Below are 21031 nucleotides of genomic sequence, written 5' to 3'. Positions count from 1 at the left end.
CAGAAATCTGTGAATTGAGATCTCTTTGTAGTCCAATAGATAAAACTTCAGATTATTATTAGAATTTGTTAAATGTTTAAAAATGAGTTTATTTCATATGTTTATAACTTCAGAACTGAAGCAGTGTCTGTTCTGTTGACTGACTTCGTGCTGGCTGTTTATCTGGGTAAGGGAAAGTTCCATGAAGTTGTTCTATTTGCGTGACCAGTGATGACTCTTTAATAGTTCCAGTTGGTGTCGTGGACCAATGTCTTGTGAAGGATTTTCGTGGCCCTGCTGGTGAGGTTTCAGCCCATGGCCCTGGAGGGGTCACCGCTGCCATGGTACAAGATGGGGATGGCAGAAGGGACCTCAGAAGTCCAGTGAAAGCCCCACACATGCAACTCATTGAAGGAAAGGTAAGGTAAAAGAGCAGAATGTGAGATTTTATGACTGTACTTGGTTGAGAATCTGTTGGTGGCACTTGTCTTCAGAACTCAAATATCATTTAAAATTAATCATTTTATGTTCTGTTGATTTAATTTCACAATTTTCAAATATTTGTAGATTCTTGCTGATGTAGACAGGTTCTCTAACCTTTTTTTCGATTGTATACAAAGTGAAATATTTCAACATGAATTATATTAATCACGTAAGTAACCTACTGGATTTTTTAATGTTTTCACAGTTGTTCTGTTTAATAAAGTTGTAAATTATAAAACCTTGCTGAGTTGAAATTTATATTTGCTTTGTTACAGGTACATTTTTAGTATAATATAGCTTGATTATTTTAATTATGTTGACTTGAAAGTTTGAAATGAACAAAGATGAAAAAAATTTTCATCAGTACTCTGTAACTGATAAATTCTTAGCACAGGGTAATTATTTTTGAACAGTGCGAAAATGGTGCGTTGCTTTCAGCCTCATTTGGTACAGATTCTTTTGGAAAATAACCTACATTGTATTTTTAAATTTGTCACTTACTTTGTGTCACTGCATTACTTTGGTCAAGTAAAGCCAGTTGGAGGTTTGTCTGAAGAGGCTTTGAGCTCTTCCGATCTCTTTTACATATCTTTATAAAGCAACTTCTTAAAGGATAACTTTGGAAGTCAACATGGAAAAACAAGTGAAATCATCCTATAGATTTTAAATGTTTTCTAATTATTTTGAAAAATTGGAAGACACGCGGCTGGACATATGAGAACCTGCTGGTGCAGCAGCTGCTGAGCCCAGGAATTCCTTCCCTGCTGGCTGTCTACACTTGGGCACAAAGGGGAGACCTGGCCCCCTGGGGCCTCTGGCCTCTGGCAGCTCACACCTCAAACTATCTGCAGTCCCTTGCTAAAGGATTTATGAATATAGTATAAAAAATTGGGCTGAAAATTATTTTAAAATGGCAAAAATTGTGTCTAAGAAGATACCCTTCAACTGCTGAAAAGTTGTCAAAATCATGCAAGTGACCACTTACTTGGGAACTGAAGAACTCAGCATTTCAGAAAGTCTGTTACATTTTACCTCATTAATTTGATGGATTTAGTTTAGTTTTGTTTTTTCCCTTTTTTGAGTTCTTGGAAATTCCAAAGGGAATTCTGCTTAGTGCCAGCGAATGACTGGGTATGCTGACTCCTTGCTGGCAATGAGATTGAGAAATGATGATCGATTTGAATTTCATCAGATATTTGCAACCAGTTGGAAAACAGTGATTAAATATACTATACATTTTATGTGATAAAAATCATCCAGTTTTTCTCCTTAAAAATGGCTCTTTTAATTCATTTTCTCACTACATTGTGTTAATATGATCCCTTACTTAGGAGTAAAGTTTTCACTAACTATCCAATTTTCTTCTCTCCTCTTCCCTGCCTTTGAATGTATCCATGGTGCCATTTCACGTTCATTTGTGGGTTTGTTCTTGAGAACAGCCCTTTTCCATGTGCCCACCTTCGCCACTCATCCGCTGTGCTTCATTTCTTTCTCCAAACCTGTTGCCACTCCCTGAAGTGGACTTGCTTTCAGACATTTCAGAGGAAGACCCCTTTGGGGAGGCTGACCAGATCACAGTAGACAGCTTGGAGCTCCTTTCTACTGGCAAAACATCAGAGCAGGGTGACAGCGAAGTCACTGCCCCTGATTCTGTCCCAGATGCTGTGGAAGCGCCTGCTCAGCCCGAATGCCTCCCTACCCCCAAGGCACCTCTAAAAGAGGCTGACTGTAAAGAGTCTGAATGTGGGCACGTTCCCTTCAGTTTCTGCAAGTGCTTTCCCTCCAGCTTTCCCTCACTTCTAGATGAAGATGGGTATCTTGCTTTCCCCAGCCTCCCCAAGGTCTGGATCTCCTTCCTCCCCGCTGATGTCCAGCATTATGTTCCTATCACCTCCCCTTCGTTCCTTCCTTCCCTCATCCTCATCTTTGGGCTACTACTCTCTGCTTCTCAGTCAGTGCCTTTTTCTCTCACTTTCTCCCTTCCTCTGGCTCTATCCCTCTGCTATCTGGAGGCGAAAGCCACTTCCTTTAATGCCTCTTATGACAGCGACGGGAATGACAAAACAGAGGAAGAGGAAGCCATTGCTGGTACTCTTACATAAGCTACAATTTACGGGGTCCACAAAACTATTCTCCATCTTATATGGTTTCTAATGTAGAGTGTAAACATGTGCATAAATTTCAATACTGATTGCCTGCCTACTAGTTTGGTCTACACATTTGCGCACACACACAACATTTTAGTGCATGAAAAAGAAGTGTGAGTACCTCCCTGTCGTTGATACCTACTGCCCAGTTCCACACATGCTAAGTTGAGGACAAAGTTACAGGATTATTTTAGAAATATCTAGAACATACTAAGTCAAAGGAGAAGGGACTCTGTTTCCCCATGAATGATCTATATGGAGCCTATTTTGTGGACCAATATTAATGTTATTTTAGGATGGAAACTTGTTTCAGTATAGAACTTAAGATGCAGTGGACATAACTGTAAATAATGTGTAGTAGTAGAACTCCTTAGTATTGTTAAATCTCTTGCTAGAAAACCAAGCTTGTTTTTGCATTGATGAGGATGCATCAGTAATCTTTACTCTTGGGTATGTAATCTCAAACTCTTTGTTTCATATTATTGTAACATTTGGGAACTAGTTAAATACCAGGAAGTATTTTTTAACTAAAGCATAATTATATTAAAAAAGTCACTGTCAAGTATTTTTAAGGAAAGTACTATTTTGTCTTTAAAAATGTCTGCAAAAAACAAGTTTTTGTAACTTTAGAATATTTAGTCCTAAGGTTGGCCCTTTTAGTGCTCTTCCATTTAAAATTGGATGTCCAAGTTAAGAATTTTTACCCTATGTAGGACTTCCTCTGCACAACTAATTCTGTGCTACACGTGCAGAAGGGTTTTTGATTGTTTGGCTGAATGTGGTCTGGTGACTTAGTGTCTCATATCCTGTGGGTATTATCAGTAACATAAATCACAAAATTCAAAGGAAATCTAAAGAAAAAAATGTGAAAATAATGGTATGACTAGGCATTGCGTGAGACCATGAGTCTTAAAGGTTGCCAGGGGGCTGCCCGAGTTGGACATGTTAGAGTTAAGACTTGACCATGGAATTGGAAGAGGATTCTTAGTAGATTCTGAATTGACTTTCCACGCTGATAAAATATTTTAAGCTACCTGCTTACTTAAAAATATTAGAATGATTTTTTAAAAAGTTGAACTCTCAGAGTTAACACTCTTTATCTCCAGTAACAAAAAAACAGGACATCTAATCCTGCTATAGTTAAAAGTTAAACTATTTTCCTTCTGTATGAGAATCACTTTTTTTTTTTTCCTTCCTAAGTTCCTTTCCTTGGGTTCAGTAGCCAGTCAACCTTTATGTCATTGTTAAACCTACAAATTGATTCTTTTGTTATTAGTTTCTGAGAATTGACCAACTCTGAACAACTACTCCTACTTAAAGAGTTTATAAAGGAAACAGTGGCTGTATTTCAAAGAATATTTTAAAAGTACCATTTTAACATAGAAAGAGACCAATTTTCCCCGAGAGAAGAAATTTATGCTAAATAATTAAGTAATGGGTGAACATTTGCCCCTGACATAAATAAGGCTAACACCAGACTTTACATCACTATGCTTTATACTGGTCATTAGCTGATCTAGGTATTTCATATTCAATAGATTGAATTATGTCATTTTTACACTCTCACATTTTCATTCCTGAGTTAAAAAAAAAATTCAAAAACAGTACATAACTTAGGGACTGAGAGAAAGAGTGAAGCTTCCATTCTCCATTCCACCTTTGCAATGGATCATGTCCCTCATCTGTACAACACTGTAGGTGAAGAAAGACCAAAGTGGCTTTATATTCTGCATTTTTCTGAGAGACAAACAAAGGTTGGTAATGCTGGTTCATTGTTTAAATTCAAATACAACCTCCTTGCCCTGATGGTAGAGTTGCTACTAATCCTCCCCTTCTTACTGTTGGCCATGCAATCCTTCAGGCGAAGATGGAAGAAGAGGAAGCACAGCTGGAGGAGGTGGATATTTTTTCCCCCAAAGTTACATATCTAGTGGCTGCTGCCTGCGATTGTGTTAGGGATGATAAATGCTTAGTCTTTACTTATGAATTGTGCTTGTTGTGGCCTCTAGGTTCTTAAGACTTTCATTCATGTTTTGTTTTAATGTCTTAGACTATCCAAACTCAGTCATTGCTGGTGCTTGCTGATTGATACACTTAATGTTTATTTGCCTTTTCCCTGTGTGTGATTTAATTTCACAGAAAAATTCCTTGAGAGTAGAAGGGGATAATATTTATGTCAGACATAGCAATTTAATGTTGGAGGTTTGTATAATTTAAGCAAGCAACTGCCCTCATGGCTGCCAGGCTGCTGTGGACGGGAGGTCACGCACAGGCTGGCTGACGACTTTCTCCAAGCACAGTGCATGAGATGCATGGGGGAAATCAGTTCGGGAGTGCATGTAACCAGTCCGACTGTGTTCTTGTAAAGTGATTTAGGTAGGAATATGTCCACCAGTAGTTCTCAAAGTGACAGCTGGGAAGAAAACATTCTATATCAAATGAACAGTTTGTATCTATTGATCTTGAAGTTGTTCTGCAAGTAAATCTATTGTATTCTAATGAGTTCTCTCCAGAGCATGGAATCTGAAGTACTACGATCCAGTCCTTACTATACATTTAACCAGGACAGATAATTTGTTCTGGCATTAAGTCACTTGGTTCTTAATCTGTACCACAATTTGGGGATGGCAGTTAGGGGTGCTGAAATCCATGCAGTTAGGAATTGTATACTATTAGAGTATACAGTTGGAGAGTATACTGATGAATGGGATTGCTTTGTTTAAAAAACACGAGTAACAAGAGAAAGGAGAAAAAAAACCACCATAAACCTAGCATTCAATTAGGAATATATTCCCCGTGTCACATGAGAACAATTCCCGTCCCTCTCCCTTCTTATTTTAGGCTCTTATTTGGCACAGTGTGTACTGTGGAGAACTGTAGTTCTCAGTAATCTGACTAATTTGTTTGGTTGCTTTTGGCAGCTTTGATAACTTGGAAATGTATTTTAGCATAACTTACTAAAATGCTCTAAGTGTAATACATAACATTGCTTTGAACAAATGCAAGAAATGTGCCTGATCTCAAGCCACGGTAGTTTTTCCATGCCATGCAAAGATTTTTAGATTTTTGTAAGTTTTTGCAAATGGCTATAGAAGCTCACACGTGAGCTACTATGCTTGTGCATGAATATGGAATATCTAATTTCATCAGATGCATGCCCTGTTCCTCTGGGAGTGGGATGGAAGCTATGTAATCCATAGGTGGCCCCTATGATTTTTAAAACATAAGAAACATGGCAAATTCAGTTAAAACCACTTACTGAACTCTGAATGCATTTTATATCTACAGCTACTATTTACTAGGGCAATCTAAAATATCCCACAAATACCATCATTTATTAAGTTCTGCTCCACTGAAAATCAACCTGGTAGTTGTATCTTTGTATGAGGACCATTTAATATTTAGGTGACTGGGACCCACATTTGTGCTTGGCAAGTACATGAAACCTGCATGTGGTTCACTAATTTTTAAAGAGAGACCAAACAGACACAGCCCCTGGAAAGCCATTATTTTTACTCCTTAAGGACTGAAGACACCTGGAATATCCTGAAAAAAGTCAGTCCTTGTTTTTTTTGTTTTGTTTTGTTTTGGATGGTCCTACACTGGTCTTTCCTTCAGGCAAATGTGATTCTGAGTCTGCCTTTCTCTATTTTGACTATATTCCCAGAATGAAATTTGAATAGTAGCTCTATTCAGAAAGGTAAACTTGCAGGAACAAAATCATAGGTTGCATTTCAAATTCATATGAAAAATCATGGAACTTAATATAAAAAATCTTCCCTGTAATAGTGTAAATATTATTTAAAAACTAAATTAGAATCAAAAGCTGTGATCAAAAAAAGTTTCATATTGGCTTTATTTTCAAGTTGTGATGCATTTGTTAAGGTTGTTTATAGGTAAATTTTATGGCTTTTGAGACTTGGCATTTTTCTTGCTTTAGTATGTTTTTTTTTTAAATATAAATTCGCTGGTTTTTTTTTTTTTTTTGTCTTTATTTTATTTTTTGTCCTACTGGGTTTTTTTCTTTTGGATTTCCCCCTTTATTACGTTACATACTGCTAGGACCTGGATAAGGCCCAGGAGGACATACTGAGACATCAGGCTAGCATTAGTGAGCTGAAGCGCAATTTTATGGAATCTACACCTGAGCCACGCCCTAATGAATGGGAAAAACGCCGCATCACACCTCTGTCTCTACAGACACAAGGGGTATGTTGCTAGCTGTTTGTTGATTGTTTGGTTAAAACTCAGTGTGCTGGTCTATTCAGTGTACATTCTCAGGAAGTTACAAAATGTCCCCAATTTTTTTTTTAAGTTTGCTAACCAATTTTTAAATACTAAATATTAACATTGTAATACACATTGACCTGGTTTTTGAGAAAGTTGTATAAATTTCAAAGTACTTTTAATGTTGTTTCAAAATGATTTTACTGCTTTACTAAACTAAGTAGCAATGAATTGTTATGTAGGATGACTTAGAAACTGACTTAATATGGTATTTCTTAAGTTTTCAGGTATGGACTTCTGAAATAAGAGTGTTTACTTAATGATGTAAGGGATGTAGGAACTCAGGCTCTATTTAGAACAGCTTTAGGTAATTACTGTGAAGAAAATGAGTTAAATTTAACTTTGGAGACTGAGCCCTGTTGAAAACTGTAGAATATCATATCGTGTATCTTAATACTGAAACTTTCTATGCATGAAGTGTAGCCTGATTTTTAAAGAACATTTTCAACCGTAGCAGTTCTTCAAACGCATCCTTTTTCTTTCCATGACTTCTTCCTACCACTACTGTAAGAATTGCCTTTAGAATATAGCCTCAAAATACTTCATTCATTCTCATCTACCTCTGTTTCTTTTTGGTGCTCCAAAATCCCTCCTATTATCAACCAAGAACTTCCATGGCACATTCATTGTACTTGAAGAGACAGTAATTAATTATACTTTTAAAATGCAGTCATAAAAAGTGTATAAAGGTTTCACCCTACAATTTCATCTTTCCTGTCTTACGTCTTTCTCATCAAATTCAGCATCTAGTCTGACTTAACTGTTGCCAATTGTAGGCATTTAATTCATGCTGTTTTATTCACCTTTTCTTAAAAAGCACAAACTGTTAATTGCTTTAAATTTCTAATTTGGGACAGTGAAAGGAAAATAGCTCCTTAAGAACAGATAAGCAAAAACAGTAGATAAACTAAAAACAGAAGTCTTGAAAATATTAAGATTTACAGTACCATGGTGCGGTCTTAGGAAGTTGTGTGTAACTTTGTTATTTTCAGATTTTCAACTTTGTTATTTTCAGTAAATCTGAAAATAACAATGGCTATGTCAGCAGTCACTCTAGAGTGTTGTGTTTTCTGGAGAAACAGTAACTGACACACTATGACTTGGGTCTCCCCTCACGTGCCACTTTACCCAGTTTGTTTTCTGTTTGTGTTGCTATAGATGTGATGTATGTGTTTTATTTGTTGATTATGTCTATTGTTTAAAACAATAGAGAAAAGGAGAACATCTTTTCAAGGATATTTTGTCCATGAAGGAGAAGCATCAGATGGCAGCAACACGGACAGTTGAAGAGAAAGCCCAGGAGGCAGACAAGGTGTTCACCTGGCATCCTTGGATCTACTCTTGCTTCTTCCCCTTTCCTCTGTGTCTGTCCATAGCCATATTCCATTTTTTAATCTATCAGCCTAAAACATTTTTGATGCTGCTTTTTAGTTTTTAAAAAGTTAATTCTCCAAATATATAGAAACCATAAGTTCATGAGGTGAGAAGCACCTTAAGGCAGAAGTACTTCAATTGAAAATCCAGAATTTGAGATGCGGTCTTATCAGGCTGTAAAGGTGATCAGAACCCCTAATTCTGATGTATGTGGCTGGCAGTTGGGAGGCCATGATCTCATACAAAACTGCACTGTTTATACACACTTTTGTACACTGTGATGGTGTGAACATAACAAGCTTAGGTTAATAAATTTTGAATACATTGGGAAACCTTTAGGATTTCCATTTTTTACATTGTTAATAGAAAAAGGATTTTCATGTATCCTAGCAGCCCCTTAGATTTCTCTCTACCTCTGTATGTATGAACTTGCCGTCATCACTAATGAAATTGGCTTGCTTTTGCTTTTCCATTCTCATTCTGTTTCTGCTGACTTTTGTCAGCCAGCTGCTAGCCTGTTACTTGCTGTACTAGAATGCTTGGAAGTATAGTAGAACAGGGGAGAGGTGGTCATGTAAATGAGTAATTAGCAAATTGGTGTACTAAATTGAGTTCAGAAGACGAAATGTAATGTTCTGTTAAAAGGTGGTTGGGATGGCTGCTGCCATGGTGGTCAGGAAGAGATGACATGTGAATTAGGCTTTAATGAGGAGAAAGTGACATGTGGCCATGTGAATATGTTTCTGCCTAGGAGGAAGAACAAAGGCAACAGCCTCCAGGCAGGGACTAGTTTACAGAACTGAAAGACCAAGTAATGAAGACAGGAAAAGTCAAGAAGGCAGATCCCAGATCCTGTCAAGGTCTAAAAGACTTTATTAGAGCTTGAAATTATTTGTTGGAGTGATGGGAAGCCTGTGGGGAACCTGAAGCTAGGGAGTGATACCATCCCTTGTGTCTGACATTTTCCTCGAGGGTTGGAGGAGGAATTGATGATAGTGGATATGAGTGAGAGTGGTGATCACTGAAGGAAAAAATGTTTTTCTTCTACAAAGCCTGATTCTGTTAATCAGTACAAAGTATTATTCATTGGGGTAGGTGGAAGAAAAATGAATGGAAATGAAGCCCTAAAGGAATCTGAGGGCTGGTTGAGATGAAATATGAACTACTGTAAGTAATAAAAGAAGTAATGGTAGAAAGCTCAACCATTTGGCATATTTATATACTCTAAAAGTTCAAACTGAAATCCAAAGCCAGTTAGATTATATGTGTGAAGTAATGATTTTAATGTCATAAATTTTCAAATATTATGTAGTCTTGAAAGTTTATCCCGAGAGCAAGTCAGATGACACCATCTGATCAATTTCAAGTGCTGTCTTTAGACATTTTGTAGTCGGAACCTGGAACTTTAGTGGGGATGCTTTAAATTTGTCAGACTTTTCCTGAATCATGGCTTAGAGATGTAACTTATGCACAGATATTTTATATTCTACATTAAAATGAAGTTACATAAGCTTTAAGTCTGGAATTTACCCACAATTAAATTCAAAACAGCTTAACTGCACTTGAAGTTAACTGCTGTTTCCAATTCTTTTCCTCTGCAACACAGGCAAGAAAATACATTATTTATCATACATCATAAATTTATCATTTATTATACATCAACTATTTATCATTGTCATCTGTAACCATCCTTTCACCCTTCATTTACAGTTCACTTACATTGCATCTTTTTTATTCCCTTGACCATTATATCCTATTGGACGAAAGTACCTGAATTATTTGTATCTATTTCAGTGTTTTGACTTAAAAGAGCTTTAAAGTTTGGTCTGTTGCACCTCCATTTTGCTACTGATTTTGTAGCATTTCTTGATTATCCTTAAATTATAATCATTAAATGTATAATAATATAATTTGATCAACTTTTCCAAGTTTCTTTGGGGGTTATAGATTAAAAATAACAGTAATAATCTTTTGTTTTAAAATAAATGCATTGAATTTCCCAAAAGGCCTCCATTTTAATAGGGAGGTTTTTGAGTGGAGAGCAGAAAATTGGAAACCAAATCATAAAGTCTTTGACAGGTAAACAACACAATTTCATGCCCTATTGTATTATTATACCAACTTGTATAAAATACTCTCATAAATCTAGTACAGATTACAAAAACTGTACGTTTAAGGTACTTTAGAAGGTATTTTATTGAATAATTAAATGTGTGGCACTTAAATAAACTCCCAAGTGAACTCTTACTTGGAGAAGGCTGCTTCACCATCCCACCCATTCCTAGGGTGGTTTAATTATGGAGCTTATAATTATGCTGAGTGAGTTAGGAACTTTTTTGTCTCTTGAACAGTGTACGTCACCTCTGCATCTCATTGTCCTACTCCTCACATCTGAATGACATCCAGAAATGTCCTGCATTCACTCATGTGTAAGAGCCTGAGATGCATTGGGAGCATCATCCTTTCTACATGTCGGGGAGCTCGAGGACTCTTCATCAGCACCCCACACAGCTGCAGCTAGCCGCTGCCCAGCTGTCCTCTTGTGTCCTCAGGTAGTTTAGAGAGACATAGAAATGCGAAGATTAAATTTTTTTCTGAATAGTTTTCAGGAACAGATCATTTTCACATTGCTCACTGAGTTTTCCCTTCTAAATTTTGTCTATTTAGATTTTTAAAACTTTTTTAAAAGAAAAAAGTATTATTCAATTTTGGGCATTATTTATTTAGCATGTCTGCGGGGATTTACGTGGTTTGCTGCCATAGCATCTGCTGTGCAGACAGGTCAGGTGCTGTGGGAAAGGAGAGATGGTAGGAACTGGAATGGCTTAGAAAGTCTAGGCACTGAATATGGTCTGTTAGGTGGGTTACAGAGAAATGGCAGAATTGGTGAGGCCCAGAGTGACTGGGGAAGGGCACCCAAACTGGAACAAGGGATAAGTGTTGCAAGGTTAGGGTCTGCTGAAGAGGCCATTCTGTGCAGAGACTTTCCAAGAAGCTACCAGAAAAATAGGCAAAATAGTGTCTGAGAGGTGGGTAGGTTGTACCCCATTTGTTAAAACTTCAGTGAAAAATCCTGGAGTTCTAGCTGGTTTCTGTAGGTTTGGGGGATTTTCAAACGGGGTGGAAGCAGGCGTTTCAGGACCGCCGTAGTGGCTACTACGGTCTTTCAGATTCCTCCCTTGCTCTCAGTTTATTGTTCTGTGACTTCTTGTGTAATCTCTCCTTTCTTTCAATAGGTCACTGTTTGCTGTCTGTTCTGACTTATTGTTAATTCTGTGCTCTTGCTTTTCTGACCTCTCTAGAGCCTAGAAGAGGAGATAACATCAATTTTGTTTAGTGAAAAGGGCTTTTCTCATAGCATGAACGCCACCTTCACCTCAGCCACCACTTGGACAGCAGAGGGCACTGTTGGGATCTATAATGCACCTACTGAAAAGCTTTCTTCTTGGCCCTTCTCACACTTGCCTGAGGTGCATTTCACTTTGCTTCCCCTGTTTTTTAAAAGCCACATACAAGAGTGATTTTTATTTTTCCATTATTCAAGGACCCTTCCCTCCAGAGCTTTCACTGGTGAACTAACTCCTCTGGGAGAAACATTCAAGAAATAATCACCACATTTGGATGTGAGGAAAAGATATAGATTGGATGTTTCTCCTGTTTCTTTTGTGACCCTGCCTCAAATCTGCCTAAATTCAGAGAATCATTGAAACACTTAAGCCTAGAGTCTAAGTTGTTAGGTGGAAGGAAACCTGCAACCAAGCAGGAACTTAAGAATGTTCTGCCAAAAGTATTCAAGGCCTAAATCTTTATTGTTATCTTCTGATGACTTAGTGTTTTATAAACTGTTTACCATATTTAAAAAAAAATTTGAGAGGCCTTTACAGTCAGTGAAATCATTTTCATCTTTCTCAACTACTCAGACTCAAAAGGATTCCTTGAACTTGGGCAGAACCTACCCAGCCATTTAAGGTTAATAATACTGACCTGCAATGATGAATTGTCCGCTCTAGGAATGTTCTGATCACTGGAATATGTTTATGTATAAACATTGATGGGTAGTCCCTGTTAGCTATTACTTATTTATCCAAGTGGACTCAAAATTCTCCATGTTGGGAAAATTTTCCATATTTGACATGTTTGGGTTTTTTAAATAAAGCTGAAAAGATGACTGTCTTGTCCAATCAGTAATGTGATTTGTATGGTAATTTGAACAATGAAACCATGCCTGTACCATTCATTAAGAATAATAACAAGGCCCAAAGGGAATGCATGATTGTCCAATGATAACTGCTGAGAAGTGTGCCCTTTCAGGAGATTTTACCCCTGGTTGTCTGTGCAGCTGGGGCAGCTAAACATGAAGTTTGCTGTCTCTTACATGGAGCAGATGGCTCTCATCCATGAAGTGTCTTGGCAAATTTATAGGGCTCGTTTCTGCCCAGAGTGCAGTGCCCTTCTCAGTTCACATGGGTATACCTTCTTGAATAGTGGGGTACTAGCTCTCCTTATACTGCAGGCAATGGTACCACCTAAATGTTAACAAATTGCCTGGGTTGTATTTGTATCAGAGAAAGTGCCCCCTTTTTCTCAGGGAAAATTGTAAGCTTTCTTACAGTTGTAAAGTTCTTAGTGAGAAAATGGCTATTCTGTCCTGGTGATCAATACTGTAATGCATTTGATCCATAGGTTCTTCCTGAACACTTAAGTCCTGTAGTAAACTAAAGTGAATTTATTTCCAAAGAAATTGTTGTCTGCAGGGGACAGAAGTGAACATCTGAAATAATAAATTTAGGTCCATTTCAGCTTTCAAAGATGCTAATGGAAGAACTAAGTTCTCAGAAAAAACACCTGGAGCCTTCACTGACATGCAGCCTACCCTAATGTTACCACCCCTTTTGCTAACCTGTAACACTGTGTAGGATGTTAGTAATCATGTCTGAAAAGGCAGCATTTTTTATGTTATGACCATGTGAGACCAATCACAATATTACCAACTAAAGAATCTGTTTTCTAAATAAGCCAGACAAAAAAACAAGGACCACCTTCTCATTCATTCTGTATTCTTTTGGGAATTAGGGTTTCCAGCTGGGTTTTATGATCTGATTATTAAAATAAAAAGTGTTGAATAGTTTTTTGGACATTTTAAAATTTAAACTTTAAAACAATCATCAGAGTTTGGCATGATTCTATTTTTTTTTTTTTCCTCCCTACAATTTCAGCTCTTAAGTATAGCTTTTACAGGTATAAGCATGATAAAAAGTGTCTTATTTCTTTGGGAGGTGCTGGCTGGCTTTGTTTCCTGTCGTAAGCTTTTAGCATTTGTCTTGGTTGTCCTCTATGTGACCTTGAACAATGGATTGTTGTAGTTTGTTGATTCTTGCTGCTCTGTCTTTGCAGTGTCAGATGTTTGTTTTGGTGGGTGTTGAGGTGAAACTTTATTGATTTTGTGTCCTCGGTTGCTTTTTGTTTCGCAGAATCGTGCTCCTGAGTCTGAAGGGCCTTGCATTGGAGCCAGTGATGCTGTTAAGGTTCTCCCCTTTTCCATGTTAACACCATTGCCTGACTTTTCTCACCTCCCTCACGTTCCCCTGCTTCCCTTTCAGTCAGCCATCATAATCATCTTTTTCTCCATGACATGAACCTACCATCAGTTAATTTTGTTTGCGGTCGTTTTTGATTTATTTATGTATTTTTGTTTCCCCTCATTCATTATTTTTTTTGTGCAGAGTTCACATGAGACTCTGAATGTAGTGGAGGAGAAGCAGCAGGCGGAGGTTGGGAAAGACGAAAGAGTAATCACAGAAGAAATGAACGGTAAAGAGATCTCACCTGGGAATGGTCCTGGGGAGATTCCTAAGGTGGAGCCTCTGACACAGAAAGACTCCACCTCCCTGTCTTCTGAGAGCAGCAGCAGCAGCAGTGAGAGCGAAGAGGAAGATGTGGGCGAGTACCAGCCCCACCACCGAGTGACCGAGGGCACCATAAGGGAAGAGCAGGAGTATGAAGAAGAGGTGGAGGAAGAGCGCGGCCCCGCTGCCAAGGTAGTAGAGAGGAGGGAGGAAGCAGTGCCAGAAGCCAGCCCAGTCAGACAAGCAGGGGTCAGAGTGCTCCCACTAGAAACAGAGATCCAGGAAAGTGTGGTTGCCCCAAAGATACTCACCGAGAAGAGTGTACACGAAGGCGCAATTAAGCAAGACATAAGAGAAGAAACAGAGGACAAGCAACATAAAGTTAACGGAGAGGTGTCTCATGTTGACATTGATGTTTTGCCACAAATTATTTGTTGTTCAGAGGTAAATGAGCATCCCAAGCGGGAGCTAAACTCTCGAGCTGTTTCTCAGGTGGAGAACCACCTGCCTTTCTTCTTCTCCTGTCCTCCCAGTTCTCCTTCAGCTCTTTCAGTGAGATTTTTATCTCACGAGAGGAAGGGGAGAGCGCTGCTTTGCACTTTCTGCCGGCAAGGTTCATGGTTTCCACCTTCTTTATTGCAACTGGATCACTTGATAAGAGTCAACTTTCCTCTACAGCAACTTCATCATTTTCCCTTGTCACTTCACATTTAAGTTTTTCTTGCATGTTTTGGTTGTTTTCCACCGTTTGTCCTTAGTTGCACTGCTTCTTCTTGCTAAATGCCCTTTTCTTTGGTTTAATTAGAAAACCTTGTGTGTAATGTTGAGAAATGGCCAGTGTGAGTGTGTGTGTAGCTGTTGTCATGGCTGAGTTGGACTTTATGGCTTAAGATTCATTGATATGGCAGCAGGGTCTGATTACCATGTGTTCTGAATTCAGCAGTCACAAGGATAAAAACAGTACTTCTTGATTACCCTGTGATTTCTGTTTTCAGATTTCAGGAGTTGTATGATTTAGTTAAGAGCTTTCTCTTTCCTTTAAAGCAGCAGTAAATGAGTCTGTTTAATAGCATCCTCTTCTCATTCTGGATTATTTGCAAGTTGATTATATGTTTTGTGGATTATCTACACTGGGTGTATCTTTTTCTTTTCCTCTTCAAAAAAGAACTTTCCACACTCCTTTTAGATTGTCTTGGTCATTGGGTACAAAGTCTCTGAATGGGAGTTAAAGTTTTGCTAAGGGAGGATTTACTTCCATGCTAATGTTTCTTAAGTCTAAAATACCACAATGTGGGGATTATCTGTGTTTGCTCTTTTTGCCTTTGTTTCCACATAATTGAATGGATCTGTATTGTGTCACTCTCTCTTTTTCACTTCAGAGAACACATTTCGGGATTCTTTGAACACTGAACTATGGTTTTCTGCATTTAATATGTTGGTTGTTCCTCTTTAAATAACTACACTAGGGAATATTCTATCAAAGAAAGTACTGCAATATTTTGGTACTAACACAGTCTGGAGGAATCTCATGGTCTGCCCAGCAGATGATACCCGTGCTGGGCAGTGCCTCTCCTTTAATGTTCTAATTGCTTAGAGCATTAATGCAGTGTTTCTTTGGAGTTTCAGTAGCTCTAGTATTTTCATTTATATAAAATACAGAAGCACTGCAAGTTTTAGACAAGTACTAATTGACACAATGGTGGGACTTGATTTTCTTTCGACGAATGGCATCTCCTTGTCACTAGTGCAGAAAAGGAAAATAGCGAGTCTTAACCTGCCTGCTGGTGTGCCAGATAGAGGCAGTGAGCCTTCACATAGACCGTGTGGCTCTTTAAACAGCAGTAAACATCATGACAGGTCACTTCACATTGTTCATTCCATTTTGTTTCAGTTTACCTGCCCAGAGCTACATTTTATGTATTGTTCCATACAAACTTGACTTCTGAGTAATTTGGGATCAGCGTAATCTGCAGCATGCCACAACTCAAAGAGCTCTTAGTTTATTCTTCAGACACACATTCATTCTCTGAAGAAAAATGTTTTTCTTTTCTCTCTTTTGCTTGTTTTAAATTACTTTTCTTTTGTACATGAGCGTGTGATTGGATATTTCTTACAACTATTTTTGAAGGTTCCACCAAGTACTTTTACTTTATCACCTCTAGAATTTATTTTTCCCTTCCTTTCCACCTCAGCCACCAGTGGTAAAAACAGAGATGGTAACAATTTCTGATGCCTCACAAAGGACAGAAATCTCCACCAAGGAAGTTCCTATTGTCCAAACGGAGACCAAAACCATCACATATGAGTCTCCACAGGTACAGAAGCTCTAGACTTGGACTCTGAACTCTGTTACTTCTTCTGTTTCTGTCTTCATTCCATCTTCTAATTTTGTTTCTGACTTTAGCATAGCTTTTTATCTCTTCATTTTATAGCTGTACTTCAACAGTGTAGTTTGCCATGCTGCTTCTTAGACTAAGAAGACAGAGCTGGAGTCCAATTGGTGACCCCCCCACTTACAAGGGGGAGGCATACACATGATCAGTTAGGACAGGCAGTATCCATCTTGTTTATGTTATAAGCCAGCTCAGCCTTGATATATATAGGAAGAGTTGGGAAGAGTTTATTGCATCGGATATCACTTGTGGATTAGTAGGCTTTAAGGATCCCAAATTCCAGGAAGGCAGATCTAGTCAAGTCTTGCTTGCCAGTTTCATGCATAAGTACACACACACACTTCTAAACATGGGATGATTTTCTAAAGATGGTATGTCACCATTCTAAAGTACATGTAGTGCTGTGCGTCTCTATAACTATCAGATTTGTGTATTCTGACATTGGTTCTGTAAAGATTTAAAATAAGAATTGAGATATCTAACCTTGTAAAATATATGTAAATAAATAAAATATATATGTATATTTTTAAAAAGATACTTAACCTTCAGGATGACAAAGAAATAAAAGATAATGTGTTTATCAGCTCAAAATGGAATGGTCTAGAAATCATTTGTACAACTGTTTTCTAAATTTAGGAATTTAGGATTTATTGTAGGACTGTACCGTGGATTATTGCCCTCTCAAAATATGTTTTCTGAGGCTTAATGGGTGTATATACGAAATAGTCCTCAAAATTATTTAAGACATACTGTCTATACATGTGCATAGATCCTACATAAGAACAAATTAATTTCTTATAAATGGATGTGGTAGGAGAACACACACTCAGCATTTGTGATGAAGTAAGTGCCTCATAAAGATGTACATGTGCCTGACCCAAGTTCAAGGGAAATTTCCCATTAATTTATAGTCAAAAAGGCTGCAAATCTTCTAGTTATTTCCTCCAGTCTGTGTCAGGAAACAAGGCGAATATGTTTGGTGGTCTTAAAATAAACTGTTAAGCTATTGATTTGCTTCATTATTTCCCTTAGCGCTAAAACTATCAACCTTTTCTAGTATCAAAATTAGTAAAAAAAAATCTATGGGAGCTAAAAGAAAAAAAAAAAAGACCAAATTACTCAAGTTCAGTCTGTCTTGGTCAAGTTTTATTGCTTAGTTATCTATTTTTACCCACCTGTGCTTAAAACAACAAACTGAGCACTTTAGGCCACTGTGGAAACATCTCTGTCTGATTCTCTAGCATTTTCTTCTCATTTTTTAAATGGCCTTCACTCAGATTATCTCATGACTCTTGTGGCTTTTAGTTGTACCTTCTTCCATTCTTCCTTTCTTGGTCTTAACCATGTCGGGATGCTTCTCCACATATATTTTCAGCTGATGCCTTTACTCTTTAAATGCCAGCTAGTTTCCTGGCAGTCAATTACCATGACAAACATGCAAAGGGTAGGCAGCATCTTCTGCCAGCCATGTAGTTTTTAAAAGATACATATTCAGTGGGGAGGGGCGGTCTCTGGCAACATAATGGAAGTTAAGCATTGCTTTGTATTTTTCCCCCAACTATGCAAAGATTGATGGCGGGGCTGGTGGTGACTCGGGCACGTTACTGACTGCACAAACCATCACATCTGACTCCGTGTCGACAACGACAACCACACACATCACCAAGGTAAAGCAACTTAGGGGAATGAGTTGTTTCTTTGTTCCTATACACTTCAGAGTAATACACAGACAGTGCCAGTGGAATAAAAAAGCTATTGAGTACACAAGAAATTATGCTCCATTGACAAATGTATTTAAAACAAATTGCAATTTTTCTAAAGTACAAGAGGGTAAAAATATACTAGAATAACTTTAAAACTGCTACAGGTACAGAAAAATTATTAAAAATGAAAGCACAGGTTTGGTTTGGACAAACGAGCCCTCTGACTGAAGCACATGAATGAAGACTGTCAAAAATTCACACAAGTTGCTTGAGTTAACGTAGATACCCCCACATTGACTTAAGATGCCAATATGTTGACATGAGGCATTTGTCCAGATCATTCTCATGATGTTTTCCAGTAGATGTCAGTGATTCGCAAAGCTGGTCTCTGCGCTGGCAGCTGCAGCCCCAGACTCATTACAAGTGTGAATGCTGTGGCCTCACTCCAGAGCCACTAAAACCTGGGAGTGTTTTAAGAAGCTTTCTGGGTGATTTTGATGTGAGCCTCAGTCATCAAATTGCTAACTCTAGATTTATTTTCCAACATTACCTTTTGTTTCTATACACATTTGGTTAGTGCTTGAAGGTCTCAGAAGTATCCTTTTCACTCTCTTCACCCTGTGTTGCAACAAAAATCTTGTAAATTAAAAAAATGACACTGAGGCAATATGGGGCAGGGGGAGATACTCTAATATTACCTCAGTCAAAAGTATTAAGTAAAAAGTAAAGCAGAATACGTATATATTTGAATCAAGTAGATCAAATGATGCTTAAAAAAAAAACGTCATGTAAATGCAGGAGGGTGTTGTTCATTGTAAAGCCTAATTATTAAGGTTAGTGAAAGCCTTGTGTCTTAAAGTAAGTGCCATTGTGCGTGCTCAGTGTGGAAATGAATCACTGTTGTAGAGGTCGAATGTGTGCTTCCTCAGGGCTGTGTGGTGTTTGCTCATCGTGTCTTTAGAATGTCAAAGCCATGTGATCTCATCCACCTCTGTCATGCTTTGGGCTCTGTCCACTTGCACTCTAAGCTGGTACCTCTGTGCAATTCACAGGAACTCCTGCCCTGCCCCTCAAATAGCCTTTGTTTACCCACAGTGCGTGAGCACATGCACAGCTCTGTTTTATTATTACCCTAAAACAACTGAACCAAATCACCAAATGGACTTAGGTGATGAGAATCAAGCAGTCAAAACTGTAATCAGGCAGTTTTCCAAACTTGAACAAGATACCTAAATTTTTAGAATACATTGTTCAAATTCCTTATAACTGTAGAAACCAAGCAATCACTTTTTCCCTCTCCTTTCAAAAATCGACAAACTGGGGCCTCCCTGGTAGCATAGGGGTTGAATCTCAGTGCTTTCATGCTACCACTGCTTTGGAGTTCAAGTTCCTGCTAGAAAGCTGATCCACCTGTGGTGCAGCAACCCCTCCTACCTCCCCAGGGTTCCCCTCAGCAGTGCATTTCAGTAAATCCTCCTGTTCTGCTGTGTATTCTGTCTGTGATGAGTCCTCTCACCCCCCACACCTCTGGCCTGCACCCCAGTTATTAGAAATAAATCTTTATAAAACATCAACAAACTGAGAGTGAAAAAATTCTGATGGGATGTCCAATAGAATTATTTGGGTTAAATGATATCTACACCATCTTAATTTCATCTAAATCATCTTCATTTCATCTGAATCTTTATAAATTAGGTTTAAGATTGTTTTCAGTTGAATACTTATGGATGCTACAAGTCGTAAAGGATTTTGATTGTCTTTTGAACTTAACATCAGCTGAGGAAGCCCCTGGGCATCAGAGCAGCCTGCCCAGGGAACCAGAATGACAGACACCCCTAAATCATGTCTGGCTTTCCTGGTAGGTCCAGCTCTCTCTCTCTGCTTTCCGATGGGGCTCTTTTTCTCCCTTTCCTGTATACACACCTATCTACCTTCCCTCACCCTGAAGGAGTCTTCCTATTGCATGTAGATGCCAGTCGTATATGTGATTTCACCCACTGTCAAAAGCCATATACGACTAAGAAAAAGACTTTAGAACATCTGCTTTCTCCGCTCACTGTGCATTGCTTTAGGATGAAGAGGCGATCTGGGTGTGCTGTATCTGTTTTCTCTGATTGTGTATAAAACATGCTTTAGTGATTGATATTTTCTCCCACCCTTTTTCTTTATGACTTTTAGACTGTAAAAGGTGGAATATCTGAAACAAGAATTGAGAAGCGCATCGTGATCACAGGAGATGCGGATATTGACCATGACGAGGTAAAGACCTTAACTTCTGGTTCTGGAAGTTAACTTTAATTTCTAATTTGCGCATCTGTCAGTGTATTGCATCCGTGTGTCACTTTCCTTCTCTCAGTACCTTGCGATGAATGGCACGAAGGTACAGCTTCCACACATTGGTGCTACAGCCTTCTTAATGCTGATTCATCTTAATGCTGGATGATTATCTATGTACCAATTGTTTTATATGCACTTTTGGGTCAAAACAATCTAGAACATTATTGGCAAATGTTATGTGTTTATGTGGTTCTGGTTTAAAGATAAGTCATCAACTACTGAAAAGAGTGGTAGTTTAATGACACTGGCTTCCAAAAAATAAGAAAAGCCACGAAATTTGACTTAGCCCTGTTTTTAGGAACCCATAAAATACCTTTTGTTAATAGTATTAGAAAAGTTGGGCTCTTTAGTACGAGATGATTTCCCCTAACTTGTTACTCTTTATGAAGTGTGGGAGAAGATAATCTAAGTTCTCTCTCTTTTTAAAATATTTCGGTTTTAGTAAGTTTTTTTTTTAAAGATTTATTTATTTATTTATTTAT

At 38.1% G+C, this 21031-nt stretch overlaps 1 protein-coding gene across 17 annotated transcripts in view; it reads left to right on the top strand.

Moving 5' to 3' along the window:
* The window catches only part of EPB41L2 (erythrocyte membrane protein band 4.1-like 2), a 193053-nt gene that overhangs the window by 151443 nt on the left and 20579 nt on the right, over positions 1-21031 (top strand). For 3 of the 17 annotated variants that reach the window (XM_012721882.1, XM_012721886.1, XM_012721876.1), the window contains exons 12-20: positions 226-398; positions 4749-4811; positions 6672-6818; positions 8107-8208; positions 13742-13795; positions 13994-14560; positions 16309-16431; positions 18078-18176; positions 20391-20471. In XM_012721882.1, the coding sequence (XP_012577336.1) occupies positions 226-398; positions 4749-4811; positions 6672-6818; positions 8107-8208; positions 13742-13795; positions 13994-14560; positions 16309-16431; positions 18078-18176; positions 20391-20471 (1409 nt within the window). Of the gene's footprint in view, positions 1-225; positions 399-1901; positions 4264-4470; positions 4507-4748; positions 4812-6671; positions 6819-8106; positions 8209-11572; positions 12333-13741; positions 13796-13993; positions 14561-16308; positions 16432-18077; positions 18177-20390; positions 20472-21031 lie in introns of those variants that run through there. The other 14 variants (XM_012721911.1, XM_012721889.1, XM_012721894.1 and 11 more) reach the window with 14 other exon arrangements.

The sequence above is a fragment of the Condylura cristata genome, unplaced genomic scaffold, assembly GCF_000260355.1.
Source record: "Condylura cristata isolate star-nosed mole 26May11 unplaced genomic scaffold, ConCri1.0 scaffold00001, whole genome shotgun sequence".
Classification (NCBI taxonomy): Eukaryota; Metazoa; Chordata; class Mammalia; order Eulipotyphla; family Talpidae; genus Condylura; species Condylura cristata.
The sequence above is the reverse complement of the archived record's forward strand: the minus strand, read 5'-3'. Positions and strand labels throughout refer to the sequence as shown.